The sequence below is a fragment of the Carassius gibelio genome, chromosome B7 (genome assembly GCF_023724105.1).
Source record: "Carassius gibelio isolate Cgi1373 ecotype wild population from Czech Republic chromosome B7, carGib1.2-hapl.c, whole genome shotgun sequence".
NCBI classification, from domain to species: domain Eukaryota; kingdom Metazoa; phylum Chordata; class Actinopteri; order Cypriniformes; family Cyprinidae; genus Carassius; species Carassius gibelio.
The window spans coordinates 15,970,160-15,991,817 of NC_068402.1; the positions used below are offsets into that span (position 1 = coordinate 15,970,160).

Consider the following 21,658-nt stretch of genomic DNA (forward strand, 5'->3'; position numbering starts at 1 on the left):
CATAAATTCATGCAGATTTTGATCTCAGAACATCTGCAAGGCTAGAATAATTTATGTCGAACTCTCCATGAAGGGGCTTACAAGTCCTCTGATAACTTGTTTTGGTCTGTTTTTGTGAGGAAGCCTCAGGTAATCTTTCGCCTCAGGGACAATACCTGTCAGAACTGCATCCAAAACCACAGAAAGCGCACATCAAAAGCCACAAATTCAGAAGCAGAGTCTCTCTGGTCTCTCCACCGCATCTGAAACGCTTGCATTTATCTGCAGTTTGTGATGCGACTGGTGGAGCAGAAAGAATTTAATCATGAATTCTCCTAATATGACTTGGTGAAAATGAGAATAAAACGCTTATGCAAATGACAGAGACTTATAAGCAGGGAGTTCTTATATACATACGCACTTTCACATTCACTCAAATGCATCTGCATTGCTCTCTTTCTGTGCACACATACTGGGTTTTGACATCTAACTGCTTATAAAACTCAAGCTCAATTACTCCTTTGTACACAAACACACTTCTCTGCATGTGGCATCTAGTTTTAGTGCAATTTGGTTGATTGGGAATCTCTGCAGGCAAAGCGAAGTCTAAAGGCAGCCAACAGCCAATTTCTGGTAATTTAAGCATTGTTGTTGTCATTTGATCATAAGAGTTACCATTTACACCCACTGCCTTTATAATACCTTTTTCTGGCTAGGTTCAGGAAGGAAAAAAAACTGCGGCACAGTATGCTCAGATACTTGCATCCCCACCTCACATCTCTACGGACTCTTTACAATCATTTCAGCAGATGCGGCAGCAGGTGAACCTGGGTAAATATTCACAGAGGCATTATGATGCGAGTTGGCATTCTATTGCCCATCTAGAATGGGAATGAGTAGCCATGACACACCAACAGATTCAATAGATCACCTGCCAACACCTCAGCCAATGGAAATCAAGTAGTAAATCACATAAATATTTGATGACAGACCATTTCACCTGTGTAAACAGATACAGGGCCAACACATTCACTGCAGAGGAAGCATGAGCTCAAGCTGTACATCTGCAAGGAGAAGAGATTTATATCCAAATCTTTCCAGGGTACTCCTTAAAAGCCAACAGTTTTACAGTCTCCGGATGAACTTGTTTCATTGGGCAGGGACACAATAGCTGGATCAAGAGGAACATTGATGAATTAAAAAAACAAGGGAAAAAAAAGAGAGAAATATTTAAAAGTCTTTAACTGAAATATATTAGTATGATGAAGCCAAAAAAGGGGGTAAGTTAGAAAGAGAGACTGACGTGATACAGCAATGTTTACAATTCATATATGTCAGGTCCTGTCTTCTAAGAACATCAGGAATCATTCTGCTCTGTCATGAATCAATGCCAAAGTCTTAAACATAATGTTGGTCTGCCCTCTGCAGGATGGGAGTGGAATTACACCACACTTCTGTCTCACTATAAAGGCAATAACTCCTCAAAAGGAGAGTCTTTAAAATCAGATATGAAAACTGGGAAACCATTCTAAACCCAGATTCATTGTTACGACCTCAGGCAGTGATTCGGAGAGGACAGTGCTACTACCAATAAAATGCCCATCTCTTGACCATTTAGCCTGCGGAAGCTAATGAGGCATTAGCTGGAGAATATTTAATGGACTCTGCTGGCATAGTAATTAAGGACAAATGAGAGAACTGGAGAGCGGGCACAATGGTGCCTGCACTGTTATAACCACTTAACATGATGGAGTCGGTTAGGCACAATATCTTAAGTCTTAAAATAAAAAATAAAATAATAATAATGTTTTCCTCTCAATAAAATTACTGGAACAAAACTAGGCCAGTAAAAGCAAAACATGTAAGATAATTTACACAATTTCTTTACATTAACAACTGTCATTTAGTTTTTGTAGGTCTTACAAAAAAATCATCCTGAAAACATCACATTCAGATTGTGCTTATGGACATCTTTGTACGGTGTAAAATAATAGTATCTTGATTTTACTACTCAAAGGTAATAATAACGGTGTCCCTTTAAGGATACTTTTATAGTGACAAGCTGTTACATGCCTAAAGGTACACCTCTTACAAATTATTCAAACTGAATTTGTGATGATCGTCATGATCTTAATTGTTCATCCGCACATCTGTTCCAACCATTCCTGTACAGTGCACTTATTCAATGCACCTTAAATTGTTTTGCCAGTCCACTGACTCTCTCTGTGAGCCGTGACACTCAGGATTCAGACGTTTGTTGTTCAGATGGATCATAAATATTTCCTTTTGATTGTGAAAGGTAGAAAGTGGCTCTCTGAGAGCCGGAGGCATGAAAGGCTGGACACAGCAGCCACTGTTCCCCACTGGATCCTACCATCTAACACCTGCTAGCATCCGGAAACAGTTATTCGAGGGATTTGCATCCAGGGCGAACTGTGATCATTAAGGTGCGATCAAAGGCAGATGATGCAAGCAAATCACAGCAACACCAACCTGCAAATGCTGCAGATGAAAGAAGGAAGATTAGAGAGATTTAGAGGACATTTAAAGCCATTAATCCAATACCTTGCCTTATAAGAAGAGGGAAAAGCAATTTAATTAACATCCAGGACAACAAGCTCATGGCAACATCAAAAGAGCCTGTCCTTGATTAGAGACACTTTAAGTAATGAATTTCTGTTCAACTTCTGGTATATAAAAGCAGGTAGAGTGTTTTTTAAGTTTGACATTTCGAGGTAAATTTGGTAAAAATGTCATTTAAAGTGATTAGAATGCCCTTGCTTGTTAAAACTTAACTCTCACTTGTCAAAGATGTAGGCAAGATTGTGCCTCTAACTCAACACTACAATAAACCCCTGTGCAGCTCTCAAAACACATGGTATTAATTCAGCTTTCCTTTCTTCCAAAGTGTTCAACAAGGGTTTGTTAAAGTTTACCAAATGTGGCTGAATTTCAAGGAAAGAAACAAATGCAGATGTAATTTTCCACTTTACAACCTGTTTATGTATTGTGAATTCCTTCCTAGGAGACGGGGGCTTTCATGTCTTAATTGGATTGTGTGACTGCGGCTTTGTCTAACAAATGCACATTTTCAATGCTAATGATCGACAGTCACAACCCTGAATTTGCCTAAAGCACTTTGACTGTGAGCCTAATGAGTAATGAATAAACTAATACCTTATGTTCTGCTAGCAGGAAACTCTTCAGGAACATTAAACATTCCAAACACCTCCAGAGCCGCACCTTCACCCCGCTGCTGGCCTCCTGCCGGAGGTATGAAATCAAGGAAGTAAACACTGAAAACTGGGTGCAAAAAGAAAAGACAAGCTGAAGCAAATCACTTGAAGATCAGCAAGAATGGTTCATTAGTTCAATGACATGATTGTGCAATAAAGGCAACTAAAAATGATATATTACAGTGGCGCAGCAATTGGCAGCATATTCCATAAGCAATGTAGCTGTATATATAATATACTGAAAAATATTGCAAGACTGTGTATTGGTTATCACACGATATGAGAGAATTATTTTTGTTTGTGTGTGTGTATTTTGTGCATGCATTTAATATACCATTCATGGTTTGGGGTCAGTTAGGACACTAAATAGACAGTTAAGACTATATTACAAGGATTTATATTTTAAATAAATTCTGTTCTTTTGATCTTTCGGTTCAAAAACCTTGATGATAATAACAAATGTTACAGTTAAAAAAATGGCACCTTTGATATTATATATTTAATTGTGCTTACTCATTTATAATATTTTCATATTTCTACCCACAAATATCCTTCTCAAGAAAATAAGGTACAGAGGGTTTCCTTTGTGGAAGTTGTATTTTTTTTTCTTACATTTGCTAATAATACTAATAATTTAAAATGTCAATCTCAATATGAATATCCACTTTCATCTGCATTATAATTCTGATTCACTGAATTTAGTTGTTTGTGTCTTACTATTTTATAAAATGAAATTGTATACTTTAATTTATTCTCTGCCATTTATTGGTTATATAACATCCAAATAATTATCAGACTTTTATTGTAAGTACATCCTTGAGATATAAAGACTTACAAACTAGTTCCTAAACTCTTCTAAGTCCACCTGAATCAAGTAAACCAGTATTTTCTCCAGTGACTTCGGACCATCGACCAGTCGAGTTCCTTAAAAAATAAAAAAGGCATAACGAAGATGGCCAAAAAAAGAAAAATGGTATGCTCTCCCCACCTTTCCCCTCAATTTACCTCTTAACAAGCCTTTAAAGAACCACAAGCCCACACCGCAGAGCAAGAAAAGCAGTCAAAACCGAACCCTTTATAAAATCAAGAAAGTACATTAGTTGCAGCACTATTTCCAAGCAGCCAACCATCAATTCCGCAGGCTTATTCTGTTAAACCACGGACACAGCCCCATGTGTCAGCTCTTAGCAGACATGTGAAATGCAGTCGATTTTCCATCGAAGCCTGGGGATTATTAAGAGCTTGAGCTTGGAAGAGAGGACAACCACATGTTTCTTGTTGAGCCTGACCGGAAAAAGGGGGAGAAAGTAAAAATGAGTTGATACACAAGGCATTAGTGGTTAACCAAGAGCTAATGAGGGGAAAAAAGAACAACAATGAGCTCAGATGAAACCGTTTAAATGTGCAGTTTAAAATTTCGGCTTTGGAGTACAACACCCCCTCGTGCAAAATTACCTTGCGGTTAAGAAGTCTTAACCGCAAGTTTCAAAAGTCTTTGAAATGTGCTCAACAGTATCGAATTTTTGTACCTCTGTGATCTAATCAACCCTCTGCTGCTTACTGCCGACCCACTCAAACAAGGATGTTTATTTTTAACTTAAACACATTTAATGGAGGTAGATCACCAAAAGTACAGAACACAACCCAATTGTGTCTTCCCTTGTGCAGAAAAACCCGTCCGTGGATGGATGGAGCCACGGCCTGGCGGTGGTAGTGGGACTCTCCTGTGGCCGGTCCAATAAATCCATTTTTATATATTTTTTCAACCATTTTTCCCCTCATCCCAGGTGTTATATGATGGATGATGAGGTCAGGGAGGTATGGATTACATGGCAAGGATCAGAGAGGAGCTGGGCAGGAGACATGTTGAATCCATCTAGTCCAAATCAGCCCCATCTGTCCCCCAGAGCCCTGTTATCCTATAAATGAACTTTATTGAGGCAACAAAGTGCAGGGACCTCTGCAAAAACATTAAAGGGGTGAGCAGAGGTGACCGATCCAGGGTGGCTAATGAGAAAAGATGGGGGTTTCCATGACATTCTTTTAAAAGCCGCCCGATGATAAGAGGGTGAAACTGATGGGAACGGGATGTGGTGCACATCTGCATTTGTTATTAAACTATTAAAAGGAAAGGTAAGAAAAACTTCAAATGCACACAAAATCAAAAACAGACAGAAAAATAGAAATGGACGCGCAGCACAGATAAAAAGGGAGCAAATTATTCGCCTGACACGTGGAGGGCTCTGTGGTCAAAGTGAGCGTAAATCACGACACAAAGACTACCGACTGAGTAAGCAACCACATTAAAGCAACACAAACAGGGTTGATCCCCCCCGCTCCAATTCTGCCCACCTACCAGGGGGCCAGCAAAACGACAGGGTTCCACTGTGATCCTTACAGACATGATTAATGGTAGAGAGAAAGGGAAAGAGAGGGGAGAGGTTGGAGGATGTCTGGTTCTGCTTATGGTCCTGGAAATGAGATTAAAGGGAAAGCTCCAAACAGATTGAATTGTATTTGCCATAATTGCTGAGAACAGCTTATGCAGGGCAGGCCACAAATAACAGACTCATAAAAACAAGAGACTGCAAGAGGAGGGGAGAGAGGGAGTCAGAGGCAAACTGAGAGCTGTCGTTTCAGCAATCACATACACAAAAAATGTGAAATTAATCAGGTGTGGGACAAGCTTTAAAAATATAGTGGCTGATGTAGATGAAAAGTGACTGATCAAAGCATGCTGAACAAACTAAGATAAGCAAGCAACATGGATTCTGTTCCGCAGTATTACTCTTTTAAGGTGAGTGAGAAATGTAATCACTATGACCTTTATTGGGAGAAAAATATTGTCTTTTCTTTGTATTTGTAAATCTCATTTTGTTTCAAAGATAAGTTAAATGCTAAGGTACAAATAGATGCAAACCACATGAGAAAAAAAGAGCCCTAAATTGGATTTAAAGTAACAACATGTGCGTTCACTTCAAGGAGAGTGAGAGGGGCTGGAATGGTCTGGCAAAAGCAAGGTTCACTTCATGATACTCCGAGACTGCTGGGATTAATCTTAGTCATTTGCACAGAGCCAGTTTAGTCTAAAAGAGGCACTTTTATTGATGTTAGACTCAAAACAAAAGGAAAAAAAAATGTCCATGAAGGAGAAACACAGACTAACTGATAATCATAAGAGCACAGTTAGAATGTAATACTAATAAATAATGAAACCATTACAATTAGTCATCCCCAAAAGAGAAAACCAATGGCATCAGTTAATACCTAACAAACCAAATGGCACGATGATGGTGGTATTTTAAAAATAAATTAAAATCAATACTGGAAAGCCATGGTTGGGTGCTCAAATTGATTGGAACTCAAAAGTTAATTTAACAGTTTAGATGAAGGCAAAAAAAAAAACAAGATACACAAAATATAGAGTATGTCAGTATACAGTCATGTTCCGAAACCTGGACAGATTATTGTGCCTTTCCATTCCAGTCCTGCTGAATTCTGTAATAGTTACCACAAACGTGATGTTGTTCATTAATCAAAAGTATTACAAAGCCATGTAAAAGGTGATATATCAGATCTGGGAAGCATCAAAAGGGAGAATTCCTAAATGCATCACATTCTCCTACACAAAACCACACATCAAACTTGGCCAGCCAAGTCACACCACTAGATGGCGATATCAGCCAGGATTCAGGACCATGAGGGATAGAGTGTTATGAAAGGCCTCAGTGTTAAACGCTTCGCTCATGAGACGCAGTCTGATGCTGTCACTGCAGAAGCAAAGCAATTTTACATAAACACTCCAGTAAAACAACAAATCCACCGTGAATCACCCAACCCAATAGACACTCACTGACTCAAATACATCACAAGTATTTGGAATAAAAAATCTAGTGTATGGTCATGGGCAAAACTGCTAAAGAAAAGTGTCTGAAGAAGCTGCAGTGGTGTGCTCTGATCTTTTATGATGACTTTGAACCATAAAAATTCTGGGACGCTCCAAAACAACTGTGCAAATGACTTTTACTGTGCATTTATGCTCTTACTGTATACTGTATGTGCTTTAACTTACATGTAATATTACTATTGTCTGCCCAGGATATGCCTCTGTGCACTCCACTAAAGCCTGGAAGCTAGTTTCCCTGGTGCTGAAAGATCGACTTCCTCTAACCAGAATATTAGTGTAACCACTGCTGAGGATACAATAATGCTGGACTAAGAACAGAAGATTAAAATCTCTCGTCCCTCATTAATACACTGTACATGTAGCTCAGATCGAGGCTATAAGAGTGGAGGGAGGGAATGTTCTTCTTTAAACTGTAGTTAGGTTATTTCAACATGAAATAAGGAGGTACATGAGACTTAAATCACTGAATGTGCAGTTTACATCTTTACAGCAATCCGCACTTTCCATCACCTCTACAGCATGTAGCAATAGCTTGCCTAGTTAAGCCAGTATGCTTATTTGTGAATAAATCATTATCCACTGCCTCTCATGTCTATGATTTATGTCTTAGGATAAGTAGAAGTATCCTTACTGCTATATCTAGTACTGTCACTAAGCAAATCTTTGTTATAGACACAATGTTAGTGTTTACATCGCTCAGCCTAATTAGGACATGTCAAATGTTGCAATATGTGACTTTCTGACCAAAGCATTCCAGAGCAGTATCAAACCGCACGGAGCTGAACGGGAGGTTATGTGTGAATGATGAATTGGAGTCAGTGTAGTCTCAGTGTGCCGAGTTCAACACACAAAGCCTTGTCTCATTCGAATGATCTGCAATAAGGCAGCTTGGACATCTTCATCCATGTGACCCTGAAAGAAAAGAAGTGGCCGGTATTTAGTGACGATACATCCACCTTTAGAATTGCTTCCAGAAACTTCTGTGCAATTACAGGCTATGACCTGTATACTATCACAGTGTATTAATAAAACAGCACTGTTGATCTCTGCATGTCATCCATGGTACAAAGAAAACCATACGCTATGGCGTACCTAAGAGGTTTCAATAAATGACCTTGACATAGGAGCAAAACAGAAGGAACTGCTACTGCAGAAAAGAAAAAGAACCCTTCCCACTCAACTCACATTCACACGCAATTACCTGTGCTGCACTGAGAAGATGAGTTCGATAAATTGAAACCACTTCTCTATGTTGCCTCTCAGCATCCTGTTTAGATAAAAAAAAAAAAGAGGATGGTCCATGAGTTGGAAAATTCAGCTTTGACACCACAACTAATGTATTAAATGTATTAAAATAGTTATTTAAATTGTAATAATATTTAGCACATTTCTTCTTTCAAAAATATGAGCAAAATATTTTGAAATACAGTGCACTCTTTTGAAATTTAAAATGTATTTTAATTCATTTAAATTAAACATTATTGAAAAAAAATTAGCATATACTATATCGCTTGAGTAAAACAGACCATTAAATTCAGAATAACATCAAATCTTGGAAGCCCTTCTATCAGTCCCAGTTTCTTACTTCGATTTTTTTTTTTTATAATAGGGCAGAAGGCTCTAAAATCTATCATAAATGCAAGTCAGTCAGTATATTATTTAGTCCAAGGTGACGGCATGCCATATTTGTGGGCAATTACAAATAAATCCAGCGGTATGTGCACAGAGCTACTCACAGCCAGCTGCTGCTGGAGGCTCTTGACCTGGGCTTGGAGTGTGTCAATGTGTTGAGTCTGTCTCTTGTTGGGCGTGCTGCCAGCATAAGCCAGCTGGGATAAACCATTCAGAGCCTGTTTTAGCCTTTCAACATCTGCCAGCAGTTCTGTGATCTGAAACGAAAAACACCTCGCTTATAACCAGACAAAATATCAGGCACTTATCGAAAAAGCTCTTCCATGTAACAAATTAGTATATAACAGCCTTACCCGTTTGTCTTTAAGCTCAGTCTGCTCCGTGGATGCCTGAATCCTCTTCTGCAGTTCTCCAATGGTACTCATTGATTCCTCGTATCTCTCCTTCAGATCTCTGATCTCCTTCTCAATAGAGGCACTCTTTACCTGCAAGGCCTCGGTTTCTGTTCTCGCCCTCTTTTCACCCTCCCTAGCCAGAGTCGTTTCCCTGTAAAGGTCCTCATACTGCTCATCCAGTCCTGAAAGCCGATCGCCAAGTTCACGCACCTCCTCCTCCAACTTCTGCTTTTCAGCTCGGAGCAGGGTCACCTGCTCTTCATGGCTGTGGAGGTCATCCAGAGCATGTGTGGCTCTGAGAAGCTCAGTCTGCAGGGTAGCTACGTCCTCAGCCCTCTGCGCACTGTTTTCTTCCTCCTCCCGCAGTGCCAAGCGAAGCTCATTGACCTCACGTTCCAGAGCCTCTCTAACCTGGCTATACTGGGCCTCATCGCAGCTCTGACTCTGCAGCTGTTTCTCTAGTTCATGAACACGCTGGACTTCCAGTCTATGAGCTTCATGTAGGCACTTGCACTCCTTTTGCGCCTCCTGCAGGCTGCCACTCAGAGAGCTCTGCATAGCCTCAAACTGCTCCAGATGGATAAACTCACAGTTCAGTTTCTTTTGGAGACTCTGGATCTCAGAGTTACACAATGCATTTTTCTCCTCGAGCTCGGCCCGCTGGATCGTAACCTCTTTATATTGCTGCTCCAGCTCCACCAACTTCAGACTCAGCTCCTCCACCTGGCCCTTGCAGCGATCTTCCACTTCTTTGTACTTCTCATTGGACACAAGCCCCGTCTGAAGTTTCTGCTGCAGATTTGCCATCTCTTCTTTAAATTTTTCGTTCTCCTGCTTTTGGCGTTCTCCTTTGGTCTTTTCGTCATTGTACATATCCTGCATTTTGGCAAGTTTTTCAGCCAAGTCCTTCAAAGCGGTGTTGAAATGCATCTCTTTTTCCTCCATAGCAGTCAACGGAACAAACTTCAACTGCAATGCCTCTTGAATAGTATCCAACTCTTTCTTCTGCGCTTCAACCTCCTCGTGGAGCTTTGATGCACTCTCTTGAGCACACTGGTACTTGGAGTAGGCATCTTGAGCTCTTCCCTCTGCTTCTGATAAAGCTTTGCTCATTGTGCTTCTCAAGATCTCATGTTCCACAAGGCTGATATATTTATTTTCTAACTTGGCCTGCACGTTCTCAAACTCCTCCTTCAACCTAGCATTTCCTTCTTTCGCCTTCTGTAACTCCTCGTCCCGAACTCTATAATCATCCCTCAACTTTCCGATTTCAATCTTCGCTTTCTCCAAAGCCTCATTTAACTCCGTCTGCACGCTCTCGTACTCACTCTTTGTAACAAACTCAATGTCAAAGCTCTGCTTCAGTAATGATTTTTCAGCTGCCAAAATCTCAAGTTCATTGACCTTCTCCTGGTATTGATCTTGAAGGCTATTAAGATCTCTTTCCAGTTCTGTGCTGCGTTCTGTGAGTGCAGCCATATCGCTCTCATAACGTTCACAAGGGATGTACATGCTCCTCAAATTGGCAATGTCCTCACAAAGAGAGGTCTTGTCATCCTGCAACCTCTGTAGCTGCTCTTCAGCCCGTTTTCTCTTCTCGGTCTCCTCTGCTAACCTAACCCTCAGCTCCTCCACAGCGAGGCCCATAGACCTCTTCACCTCCTCATGGTTTTCCAAGGTCACAAACTTGGTTTTCATATTGTTGCTGAGCTCCTGCAGCTCTTCTCGGAGCAGTTCTCTCTCATCCTCACCTTCCTCCACTTCACATATCAACGACTGACACTTTGTAGTGACGTCTGCAAGTTTCTTCTTTAGGGTTGAGCTTTGCTCCTCCAGAGCAGTCCGGACTCTCTCGTGCTCTAGCAGGGGGACCGTCTGTCGGTCGTCCATTGCACGGTGGAGCTCTGCCACTTCCTCCAGCACACGGTCATAATCTTCCCTTAACTCAGCCAGCTGTAGCTCCTTCTCATCTACAGCATTGGTAAGGAGGTTCTTCATGTTGTCAAACTTCTCTCCTGGAACCATTGAGGTCAACCTGGCATCTGCAGTCTTCACTTGACCCTCCATGTTTAACAGCATCTCCTCCATGTTTTTATGGTCCTCATTCATTACACTCAGCTCTGCAGTGAGCCTCTCAACCTCCACAGCCAGAAGCCCTTCACTTTTCTTGTACTCCTCCAAAGCTTTCTCACTCTGCTTTAAATGGTTCCTGACCCGTCCAACCTCAGCAGAAGCACCCTCGTACTTTGCCTTCACCTCATTCAGCTGTGCTTTGAGGTCATCAACAACTTGGTTACTGAGATGCTCCTTTACTGCCACCACATGAGCCTGAAGCTGTTTCACCTTTGCCTCGGAGTCTATCATTCGCTTCTGCACATCTCCCATGGCTTCCTCCAGCTCGTGTATCTGCTGATCCGATTCGTGTTTGATGGTCTCACACTTCCTAGTCAGCTCCTCACACTCCTGAGACTTGCATGCTAGAGCCTTTTGGAGGAGACCCACCTCCTCTTGTGCAGCCTCTTGCTGTCTGCGGACAGATTCAAGCTCTTGACCGAGTGTTTCGGGATCACCAGCCACTGTCTGAGACCGCTCCAAAGGTCGGGCCACAGACTGAGGGGGTCCTGAAGGCTGCAAGATCTGAATTCAAACACAAGTAGGCATTCATTATTAATCACACAAAACATGCTAACAAATGATCCTAGTGTCTGTGTGTTTTAAGCGGATACTACGCCACAGTGGAAAAGCCTTGGAAATATTTTTTTCACAGCTTTCCTTTTCCTCTTGACTATTAAAACAAGAAATTTTAACAGCCAGCCTTAAGAGATGAGAAAATGGAATGGTTCCCATACTTTTTCTCAAATGGGGTCACACTAGGGCTTATAACTTTCAAAGAAAACTTTATCTAGGCCACATCCCAAGTCAGACATGTGATCCTACTTTAATAGGTGCATTTTTTAAAGTGTGCGGTGACCTCTAACACAGGTGAGAGTAAAGATGTCTCTGCTGCTAATGTGACAACAAAATTGCATCCACCACATCTGCCCAAAAGCTGATCCCAGGCACAGTCCGTCCATTTAGAGAATAACGCTAATAAATCATAAACCCTTCTGACACTGCAGGCTATGGAGGTTCTGAAATAAAATGAGAGAGAGCATCTTATCTGACTGCCACTGCCTCTCCTAAGCTTAACACCGCTGACACAGCCAGTCTGCTCACTGCATTACTGAACATGAGAAGAAAAAGTAAAAAAAAAACTAAAATGCCAAACCTTGGGTGAAATAACCGGATCATATGTAAAGCTTGTGCATGCTCAGCAAACCTTTAGAATCAATGCTTGATTTTAAAATTTAAGCTTTGCACTTGAAGTTTGACGCTATTGTTGAACTGCATAAGGAACGTGGGATATCTATATACTGTATGTACATAGAAACAACTGGAATCTGTGTATTTACACAAGTACATACAGAGTAGTAATAATAAACTGTATTTAATGTTAAACTGTTCTTAATGTTAACATGTAAACAGAGTTGAATGTTACAGATAATGCCAATGTTACACATATTAAAGGCATAAAATAAAGACTTACCCTCTTAACATACAAAAAATAAATATATACTTACGACAATAATATATAAACATTTAGACATTTTGGATGTCTTATTATCCAGTGACAGCAATTTTAAATCACAGTAGTCTCATGTTAGCGTATAAATGTTAAAGTGACTTGTGTTTTATTACAGTATAAGCTACATTACTGTATAAGACTTTGTTTGTACAAATAAAGAAAATCTTCTGTGGTAACAGACAGCATGCTATACTTTAATAATAGACTTTTATGTGTATTTAAGGCAAAACTGTATAGATTAAAATCTGTTAGTAGCAGAAAACTGGCATGGGATGAAGCTGGTTTACATCAACATGAAATATAATTAGCTTTTTGTCCTCAGCCGAAATCCCTGGCATTAATGATTTTAAAAGATTTTAAAGGAATTTTTATTCACCTGAGCAGAATCCAGGCTGTGTGACTGTCGCACTAGTACATTGTCTTTTCCTGCAGAGAAAAAAGATCCCAAAATGAAACACACCTTTATTCACAGAAAAAAAATATTTTCTGACATCCCTACACTGAACATTCCTTCAACATCAGTACACTATTTATACTGAGGTCTCTAATATCAGAAGAGTCGTCAGTCTAAAGATGCAAACTTTAAAAGACAAAATCACCTTTGATCACAGACTGGCCAGGGTAATCTCCCTGTAAAATAAACACATGCAGATTTATTCATCATTCCATCAAACTTTGATCACAAACTGCTGGATCTGGAGTTAATGAGCAGCAGTCCTTGATGAACACATTGCAAATATTTTTACTGACCAAATGGCTCCGCTGCTGGACTCTCACAGTCTCCATGGCCCTGGCTCCTTCCTCCTTCTCTTTGGCAGAAAGTAAACGCTTCAGCTGCTCTCTCTGGTGTACAAAACACAAACTCATGAATATTCAATAGCAACTAACACCAAACCTTAATAAAAAAAATAAAAAAATCCATAAATAGTAAATACTATGACAGAAGTGGGATGAAGAGATGAAAATTAGAATAGACAATGTCATTGGGACAGAAGGAAACCATTTCCAGAACAACACACTAATTACCTCCTTGTGAATGTCCTCCACTGTTGACTTTTCCTTAGAAAGAGAGAGAACATTTGACAAAAGATATCTATAGAACTATACTGCAATAGAAATATACAGCAACCTGCTCAGAAGAATTGATAAAATTGCCACGTACAAGTATTTTGGCTGAAAATGATGAAAAACACCCATATGAGGCGCAGGCTTTCAAATAAATTGGCCAATCACAAAACTCCTGAAGAAATACCTGACTGAGTTGCTGCTGAAGCATGTTAACTTTATCGAGCAGTGTTCTCTGTTCCTGGTGGAACTTCTTTAGTGTGTCCTGTTGACTCTCATTCTTTTTCTCCAAGTCCTGGAAAACACAAACATTCACATAGACGATTGCTCACACATTTGTATTAATATATAGTTTGTAATGCAAAAAAAAAAAAAAAAAAAAAAAAAGTCTATGATAAATGTCTTATAACCCCTTATAATTAATAAACAATTCATCTAAAGAATGTGTAAGGAACATGTAAATGGCACACAATAAAACAAGTCCAGGTCTTATACTAACAAACAATGGTGAACAAACTATAAACAAAGAACAAGAACATTTTACTGGCAATGTCATACTGTCATAGATTTGACTGGAAATCATCTGTATGATCTTATCATGGTTAGAGGCTTCAGAAACCATCTCAACAGATTGCAAGGGACGCAGAAAATAAAATGTACAAATTACTTTTTAATCTAATTGTAGAGCCAAAGACCCCCTTAATCAGTGAAGGGTTTTTGAGTCTGAAAAGAAAACGAACTTATTAAATTATAAACTATATGAGCGGGCTGCAGTTTATTTCCACCATTGTCACTGATTCTTACGGTCTGACCTTAAAAGCACATTAATTGCCTTCAAAGCATTTTACAAATTAGAAAATTATGACTTGCTAAGATAAGTGAACTTCAGGAGGATAAAAAAAAGCTTAAATTATAAAAAAGCGCTGAATGTGGTTCTTTTAGAGAAAAAAATATATATAGTGTACTTCATTCATTGAACACTGGGTGGCAGTAGTGCGTAAAAGTTTCTACAGCACTGCAGTCTCTACTGCAGGTACAGTCAGACTATGGTTTGAGATAAGGAATTCTATTAGATTAAAATAATTTATTTTCCTTTTAATATGGTAGATGCACAAGTGCTGAAATGAGAAAAACTAAATTGCGTTCTCTTCACATCAATCATAAATTCCATTTATATTATTCCAGACTCGGTGCTCTAGATAGCTTCAGTGAAATTACAAAGGAATAAATGCAGCCGTTTTCGGTGCAGTATGCTAATTGGTTATGTTTTGGAGTAAGCAATAAAAGGAAAGATTTTAACCTTTTGTGATTAAGTTTAATCTGTATATTATGTTTCTTAAAATCTCATCTGAAGAGAGTGGCTCAGAATGAAGTGAAGGTGAAAATGTTGTGTATACCTGTCTCTCTTTTTGCTCTATCTTGGCAGCCTCTTTTGCTGTGAATACAAATGAGTATATGATTAAATAGCAATTCATGAAACGACCAGAAAAAAAATAAACAAATAAATACAGAAGGAGAATTGGGATGTTTTTCCCCCTCAGGAGTTATGGTATGTATAAACGCTTCTTTTTTACTCTGAAGTATGAAGCTGAAAGGAACGGTTCTACACTCTTCTTAGGAAGCGTGTGCATAAGCTCTTGGGGCTTTGATCTCTATAACCTTATTACCTGATAAAGCCCTATTCACACCAAAAGTGATGCAACAAAGCAATGCGAAGTGCAGGGGAAAAATGGATAAAAAATCTGATGAAAAGTTGCATTCAACTGATTTACACCAAGAAAGGCAGACATTTTCATCAGCCTCTTTGTGAAAAGTTTTAATATTAAATAAAAAAAACTTTACTTAAATGCAAAGGATAATGAAATGGAACAATGGAAGTAATGAGGTGATAAAGGAATATCTGGTTCCTATGAAAATAGTGGTCTGTGCCAGAAATTGCTTGGCAAATCACTTCTTTTTCGCTCTGCACGGAGTGCTTTTTCATCGACAAAAAGCTTGGACTGTGAAACTGCAGTGAAGGACTGCATTATAACCTGCTTGATTTTGCCCCTTTTTATTTTCAATTTAAAATGTGAGATTCCTCTACTAAACCGACCTCTTATACTTTCTTTCTTACTTACATTACTGAACGTCCAGTATATTAGATTGCAGACTTTTATCTGTTTTGATGTGACAAACTGATGCAAATAATAAAATGTAACCAACCATAAAATTGTTTGTACAATCCAACTCGATCTCTGGACTAGTTTAACGGTCACCTTGTAATATGGCTAATATGAATACCATTTTTTGGTCCAGTATTTGTTATTTGGACCAGTGAATCATATGTTGTTGCTCATGAATTTACAAAATCTGCCAATTCAGTTCATGTCAATAATTTTACACCCTGTTGTCCCAATGCATTTTGAGGTACATTTCAATTCATTGCAATTTAAGCACTGCTCTAATGCTCCAACACTGCAGACATATGAGAGAGAGAGATCATAAAAACAAGATGCAACAAAACCTTTTGTGGCACTGTCCAGATAACTCTTGACCAGAGAGAAAAGCTCCTGGTTTTTGCTGAGCCGTGCATAGTGATAACTGTCATGGCCGGAACCATCCACAGCTGTGACGTCAGCACCATGTTTCAACAAAACGTCCACAGCATCCTTACAAGCATACTCGCAGCCCAGAATCAATGCTGTTCTGAGTGAACAAACAAAAACACAAACACATTTTCAATATGACCAAGTGACATCAAAATATTACATTTAAAAATGCTTCTGTGAACTATTAGGACAAGAATAAAACTAATACATTTGGTATATCCTTCTATTCACCTTTTATTTCAACATGAAAGAAAGCTATTCCATGAAATCGTGAGATTTCAGATTCATTAGCCGCTTTAGATCAGTAACTAGAAGAATAATAATGCAGAGTTAAATTGCTCATGCTACAAACTATTATGCATGACAAATTAAGCAATTATGCTAAGAATAATGCCAATTTGCATTATCAATCAGCTAAAATAACTGAAAGCATCCGATATCCAAAGGGAAAAAAAAGGGGGATAAAATCTAAGGAGATCTCAGAAAATTCACTAGCTGGATAAAAACACAGCAGGGCAAGAAAAGAGGCAATAAAAAACAATTACTGAGAAATATGAAAGTGATATTTACTTGTTCTGTTTGTCTCGGACTGTGATGTCACTTCCTCGATCTAACAGCAGCTGACAGATGTGTGGATGACACATTTGAGTGGCAAGCACCAATGGAGTCCGACCATCCTATAAACACACATAAAAGTGCACATTTGCATCAACTCAAACCAAAAAAAAAAAAAAAAACATTTTTAAAAAAGCATTTGGAGATAAAGTACATTTGAGGGGAAATAAAAATACAGAACATTTGTCCAGGGAAAAAGAATGAGATGACATAAAGAAAGAAATATCCCACAAGCCACATATTAACTCACAAAGTCGCTGACATTAACTGATGCCCCACTGTCACAGAGCAGCTTCACACTGGAGGAGCAGCCGGCCATAACTGAAAAGACAAACAATAATCATTTTTCCATAACATTTCCCCCAAGCATGCGAATTAGATTCAGTAGACTCATCTGATATCACACTCAAACACACAGACAAAAAAAGAATAAATAAATCTAAAACCTCCACTGGGCACGGAGTAAGAGCAAGAGCTCTAAATCTTACATGAAAGCCTTCTGAGGGAAGGAAAATAAGCCTGTGAACTACATCTTATTGATTATGACTGCTGCTGCCTCAAAGAATCACATTCAGTGTTCATCCACTACCCTTTCCATCTCTGCTTCACCACTTGTTGTAGAAGAAAGTGGAAAAAGAAGGAATGAAAGAGCAAAAAAATGGAGGGAGCAGGAAACCCCCAAGTTAGGTGGAAGAGAGAGGACTGCAGAGTTCAACTCCAACAAAATCTCAAAATGTCCAAAGCTTTTTGCTTACCAGCATCATGCAAGGCTGTTCTTCCCTGCAGGTCCACGTTTCCCACTGGGCAATTGTGCTGAAACATAAAACACTCGTCACACTCACAGTCACTCCATTCACAAACACTTCATGGACTACAAGCTTTAAAAGGTCAGAGGATGAGTCTAAACGTTCGGAAACATCCTTCATGACTGGCTGCTCCTAAACAGATGAACACAAAAACCAAGAACGCACCAGAATGACATGGGGGTGTGAGAGTCTAATTCAACGCTTTGAAATAATTCTGGACCTGAGAAGTGAAACCAGGTCGAGCAAAGGAGTGTTGCTAAGATACTGGCCTCGGTGGTCTTCAGCCCCACCACCCCCTGTGCCCTCATTTCTAAAATCTCTTTCACTCTCTCCATATTCCACTGTCTGTCCTACTTTCTCAAGCCCCATACCTTCTCCGCCTCTTTTTTTGCTACCTCTAACAAAACAACTCCTCTGACTTCAGTCACTATAAAAACCTGTTATGCTCTAGCAACAGCCTCCAAAACCAGTAGCGAGGTCACATGGTCTTGCTGGCTAACTGTGTCCTGGGTAACTCTATCTGATGGGCTCTAGGAGCCAGTCTCAGATTGCACATGATGATGGCATAGAAATATAGACTGCAGGTTACAGTACGGGCAGCCTGTCAACACTGCAGACACCCGGGAAAATGTTGTTCGAATAACAGCACACAGTCATGACACTTAAGGTGGATTATGCTTCATATCAGCTGTCAGTGATTTCAAAGGCAAGCAACAGACAATAACTAAAATTAATTTTTACATAATGAGTCGAGTCAGATTTTTCTCATTTTGCTCCCTGGGGTACAAAGTAATTAACACAAACAAGTCACTGAGACAAAGACGCTGTTGTTGGAGTCATCAACAAGCACGTCATAGGAATCATTTCCGATCTTAATTAGCTCAAGCGCCATCACTCACATCGGCACAGAGACAGAGTTTTACCCTCTTGCAAAATGTGTTTGTGCATTAATTGAGTGAAATTAAGCGGCGTATCTGTAAACAAGATCTGCTCGATTTGCCTTAAAACAGCATCATTTTCTCATTATCAGGATGTCAGGTTCAGTGTTATGCAACTGAGTTCAGGTCATTGCTTTATTTTCTACACTTTGTTTATGAGCCTGTGGGCTGAAGTAAGCTCACTAATAGCATTAAAGGTTTGCAAGCAAACTGAAAAATCGATTTTGCAGTACTTCCTTGAACACACAGATGACAATGAAGCAGGGCTGGGTACAGGCCAATGATATAGTACACAAAATCAGAAAACATACTCTTCAATAAGCCTAAAACTGTATTTTTTTTTTTTCAGAAATGATATGCATTGTGAATGTCTTTACCATTTCAAAAAAATGCTTACTTTGAACTTTCTATTCAAAAATCCTACAAAAAGCATTTCAGTCTTTGCAAAAATATTAAGCAGCATAACTACCTTGAGTTATGGTAAGTGATGTTTCTTAAGCACCAAATCTTTGACATCACTGGGAATAATTACACATACAAAAGCAAACATTTCACAGTGGTACTATATTTTGGTGCATGCAGATCAAATAAATACAGTTGGTGAGACTTCAAAAACATTAAAAATCTTACCAGCCCTAAACTTTTGAATTGAGGTTCATTGCTACTGTACATAACAATATATTTGGAAGATATTCAGGGCGAGGTCAGATGAGAGATTCAGAGAACGTCTCTTCTCTGTTGTTTAATACTGCATCTCAATGATACAGCTTTGACTGTGCTAAAAAATGCTGGTCAGAAAGTGCCTAATTGAACTTCAGGGAATGATACAAGTCATAAATCATATAAACCTCATAAGAAAAATAGTGAAGTATCGACACAATATAAGGAGAAAACCTGGGCACATTGATAGAAGAATGAATCGGCACAGCCCTATAATGGAGGCCGTAAATAATCCTTTCTGAAGTTCCTCTCATCATCAAAGTCCTCAGAAAACCTCATATCTACTCTTCAAAACCTTTCCTTCACATCAAAAAAAGAGGATACAATAGAGCAGAAATTGTCTGGCTTTACAAGAAAAAGAGTACAAAAATACCTCGTGTTTCTAGCCATTCCTTAAAACTGTATTGATTGTGAAAAGCAGCTTTACCTGGAGTAGTTTCTGCACACATAGCGACTGGGCATTTCTGGCTGCCAGGTGTAAGGCATTTTTTCCTACAGGAACAAAACAACAAATCAATTGGAGCCATTAGACAACAAACCAATCTGAACCAGTCTCCCTTTAGAGACAGATGTCAACAGCAGGAGTCTGACTAAAATGTTCCACATCCATTCCTGTTTTAAATCAAACAGTTCTTCTCTACATATCATTTGACAGTGACATTTTTATGGCTTATACCTCTATAAAGGATTTCCAGAGTAACCGCATTCTCTGGTGAAAAATGTGTTGCTATATCATTAACATTTAAGGAGAGAAATTCTCCCGAAATACTTTTAATGAATTCTGAAACATGTCCGTTCCTCAATTTGGACATTGTGACAGAGAGTAATGACTATTTTGTACATTATCCCTTTAGTAAGCAACCGGACAGAGCGTTTTACTCCCCATAAAAGTACATTTAAGAGACACATTTTATCATTATATGTGTTCCTTGGTATTCAAACTCACCAATCTAGAGCAAAACCCTCACCTGTGGCATCTGTGGCTGTGACATCCACACCGTGATTAAGAATGAGGTTCAGGCAGTCGAGATGTCCTCTGGTGGCAGCAAGATGGAAGCTGAAGAGAAAGGAGCAGAAACGGGAGAAAGGGTTAAACTTGTGTCGAGGGCATTATCACCATCATCAGCATTCTAGAGACGGAAAGGACTACCATCAAGAGAAATTCAACTCTCTGTCTCTCAAATGCATCTGCACACAAAACTCCTAACTTTACATTACATAACCATACTTTTTATTCATACATGCAGTGCCTAATGTAAACATACTTCCATTATCAAAATGCTGGCCAAGATAATGTCCATATTTAATGCATTCACTTTCACTTCGTACTTCATATGCAAGATGCCGAACTGATAAAAATCAGCACTTTTTAGTGCTCGGTTTAAAGCGGTGAGAATGTCTCCGAGACATGTTGTAAAGAGAGCCATGCAGATTTTCACCTGTGTTTGCAAAGTGTTATTTTAGACCGTGTTGATGGTGAGAATCCAAACATGTAGACAGGCCTTTGACCTGAAGATTGACAGGTGAAATTGTGGACACAATTTCCACACACTGGCCTAAACAACAACCACCCATGGTGTAATGGATGGGTGGCAATTAGTTGTTGTTAAAATTAAGGACAGAGAATAGGTCTTGTGTTTTATCCGTTTCAGCGATGTGGTGGTTCATCCCAATCCTTAGTGTGTATCACTTTCTGAAACTTTATTTTTATGAAAATTCATACAACATTAGTTGCGTTATAGTCACTGTGTAAGTCATCAAAACAACATTGTTCCACTACTACAGTATATGATGTTTTCAAATTTAATCTAAATTTAAATTAATACAATTTCCAGGGAAGTCAAAGGGGAGACACAGCTCATTGCTCTACAGGTTCCTCCAAATATGATTTCATAACTAAAAATGACTAAACATGTTATTAGGTATATGGAAAGAAGGTGAATGTTATAATAGTAAGTGACCCTCATTAGAGGAGACTGAAGGGCTCAGATGGTCATGAAGACCCAGACATGTCATTCTAGCTTGGCTCCAACTCCTTGGCTGACTCGCATATCTGTGGCTTCAAGATACTTTATGTATTTTTAGAGGTGCTAGAGAGGTGGGACGGGGGGCCAGTTTGAATTCAAAACAAGAGTTTTGAATGCTGTAC

The 21,658-nt window shown here is 39.2% G+C and overlaps 1 protein-coding gene across 2 annotated transcripts in view; it reads right to left on the reverse strand.

Annotated features, from left to right (window-relative positions):
• Positions 1-6,295: 6,295 nt before the first annotated feature.
• The window catches only part of uacab (uveal autoantigen with coiled-coil domains and ankyrin repeats b), a 37,138-nt gene continuing 21,775 nt past the window's right edge, over positions 6,296-21,658 (reverse strand). For both annotated transcript variants that reach the window (XM_052561439.1, XM_052561440.1), the window contains exons 3-18: positions 20,478-20,566; positions 19,937-20,001; positions 17,801-17,858; positions 17,296-17,366; positions 17,001-17,107; positions 16,346-16,527; positions 15,237-15,274; positions 14,027-14,134; positions 13,801-13,833; positions 13,525-13,617; positions 13,374-13,404; positions 13,151-13,200; positions 9,108-11,786; positions 8,859-9,011; positions 8,324-8,389; positions 6,296-8,034 (exon numbers count right to left, since the gene is read on the reverse strand). In XM_052561439.1, the coding sequence (XP_052417399.1) occupies positions 7,963-8,034; positions 8,324-8,389; positions 8,859-9,011; positions 9,108-11,786; positions 13,151-13,200; positions 13,374-13,404; positions 13,525-13,617; positions 13,801-13,833; positions 14,027-14,134; positions 15,237-15,274; positions 16,346-16,527; positions 17,001-17,107; positions 17,296-17,366; positions 17,801-17,858; positions 19,937-20,001; positions 20,478-20,566 (3,895 nt within the window). In that variant the 3' untranslated portion in view covers positions 6,296-7,962. The remainder of the gene's footprint in view (positions 8,035-8,323; positions 8,390-8,858; positions 9,012-9,107; positions 11,787-13,150; positions 13,201-13,373; positions 13,405-13,524; positions 13,618-13,800; positions 13,834-14,026; positions 14,135-15,236; positions 15,275-16,345; positions 16,528-17,000; positions 17,108-17,295; positions 17,367-17,800; positions 17,859-19,936; positions 20,002-20,477; positions 20,567-21,658) is intronic.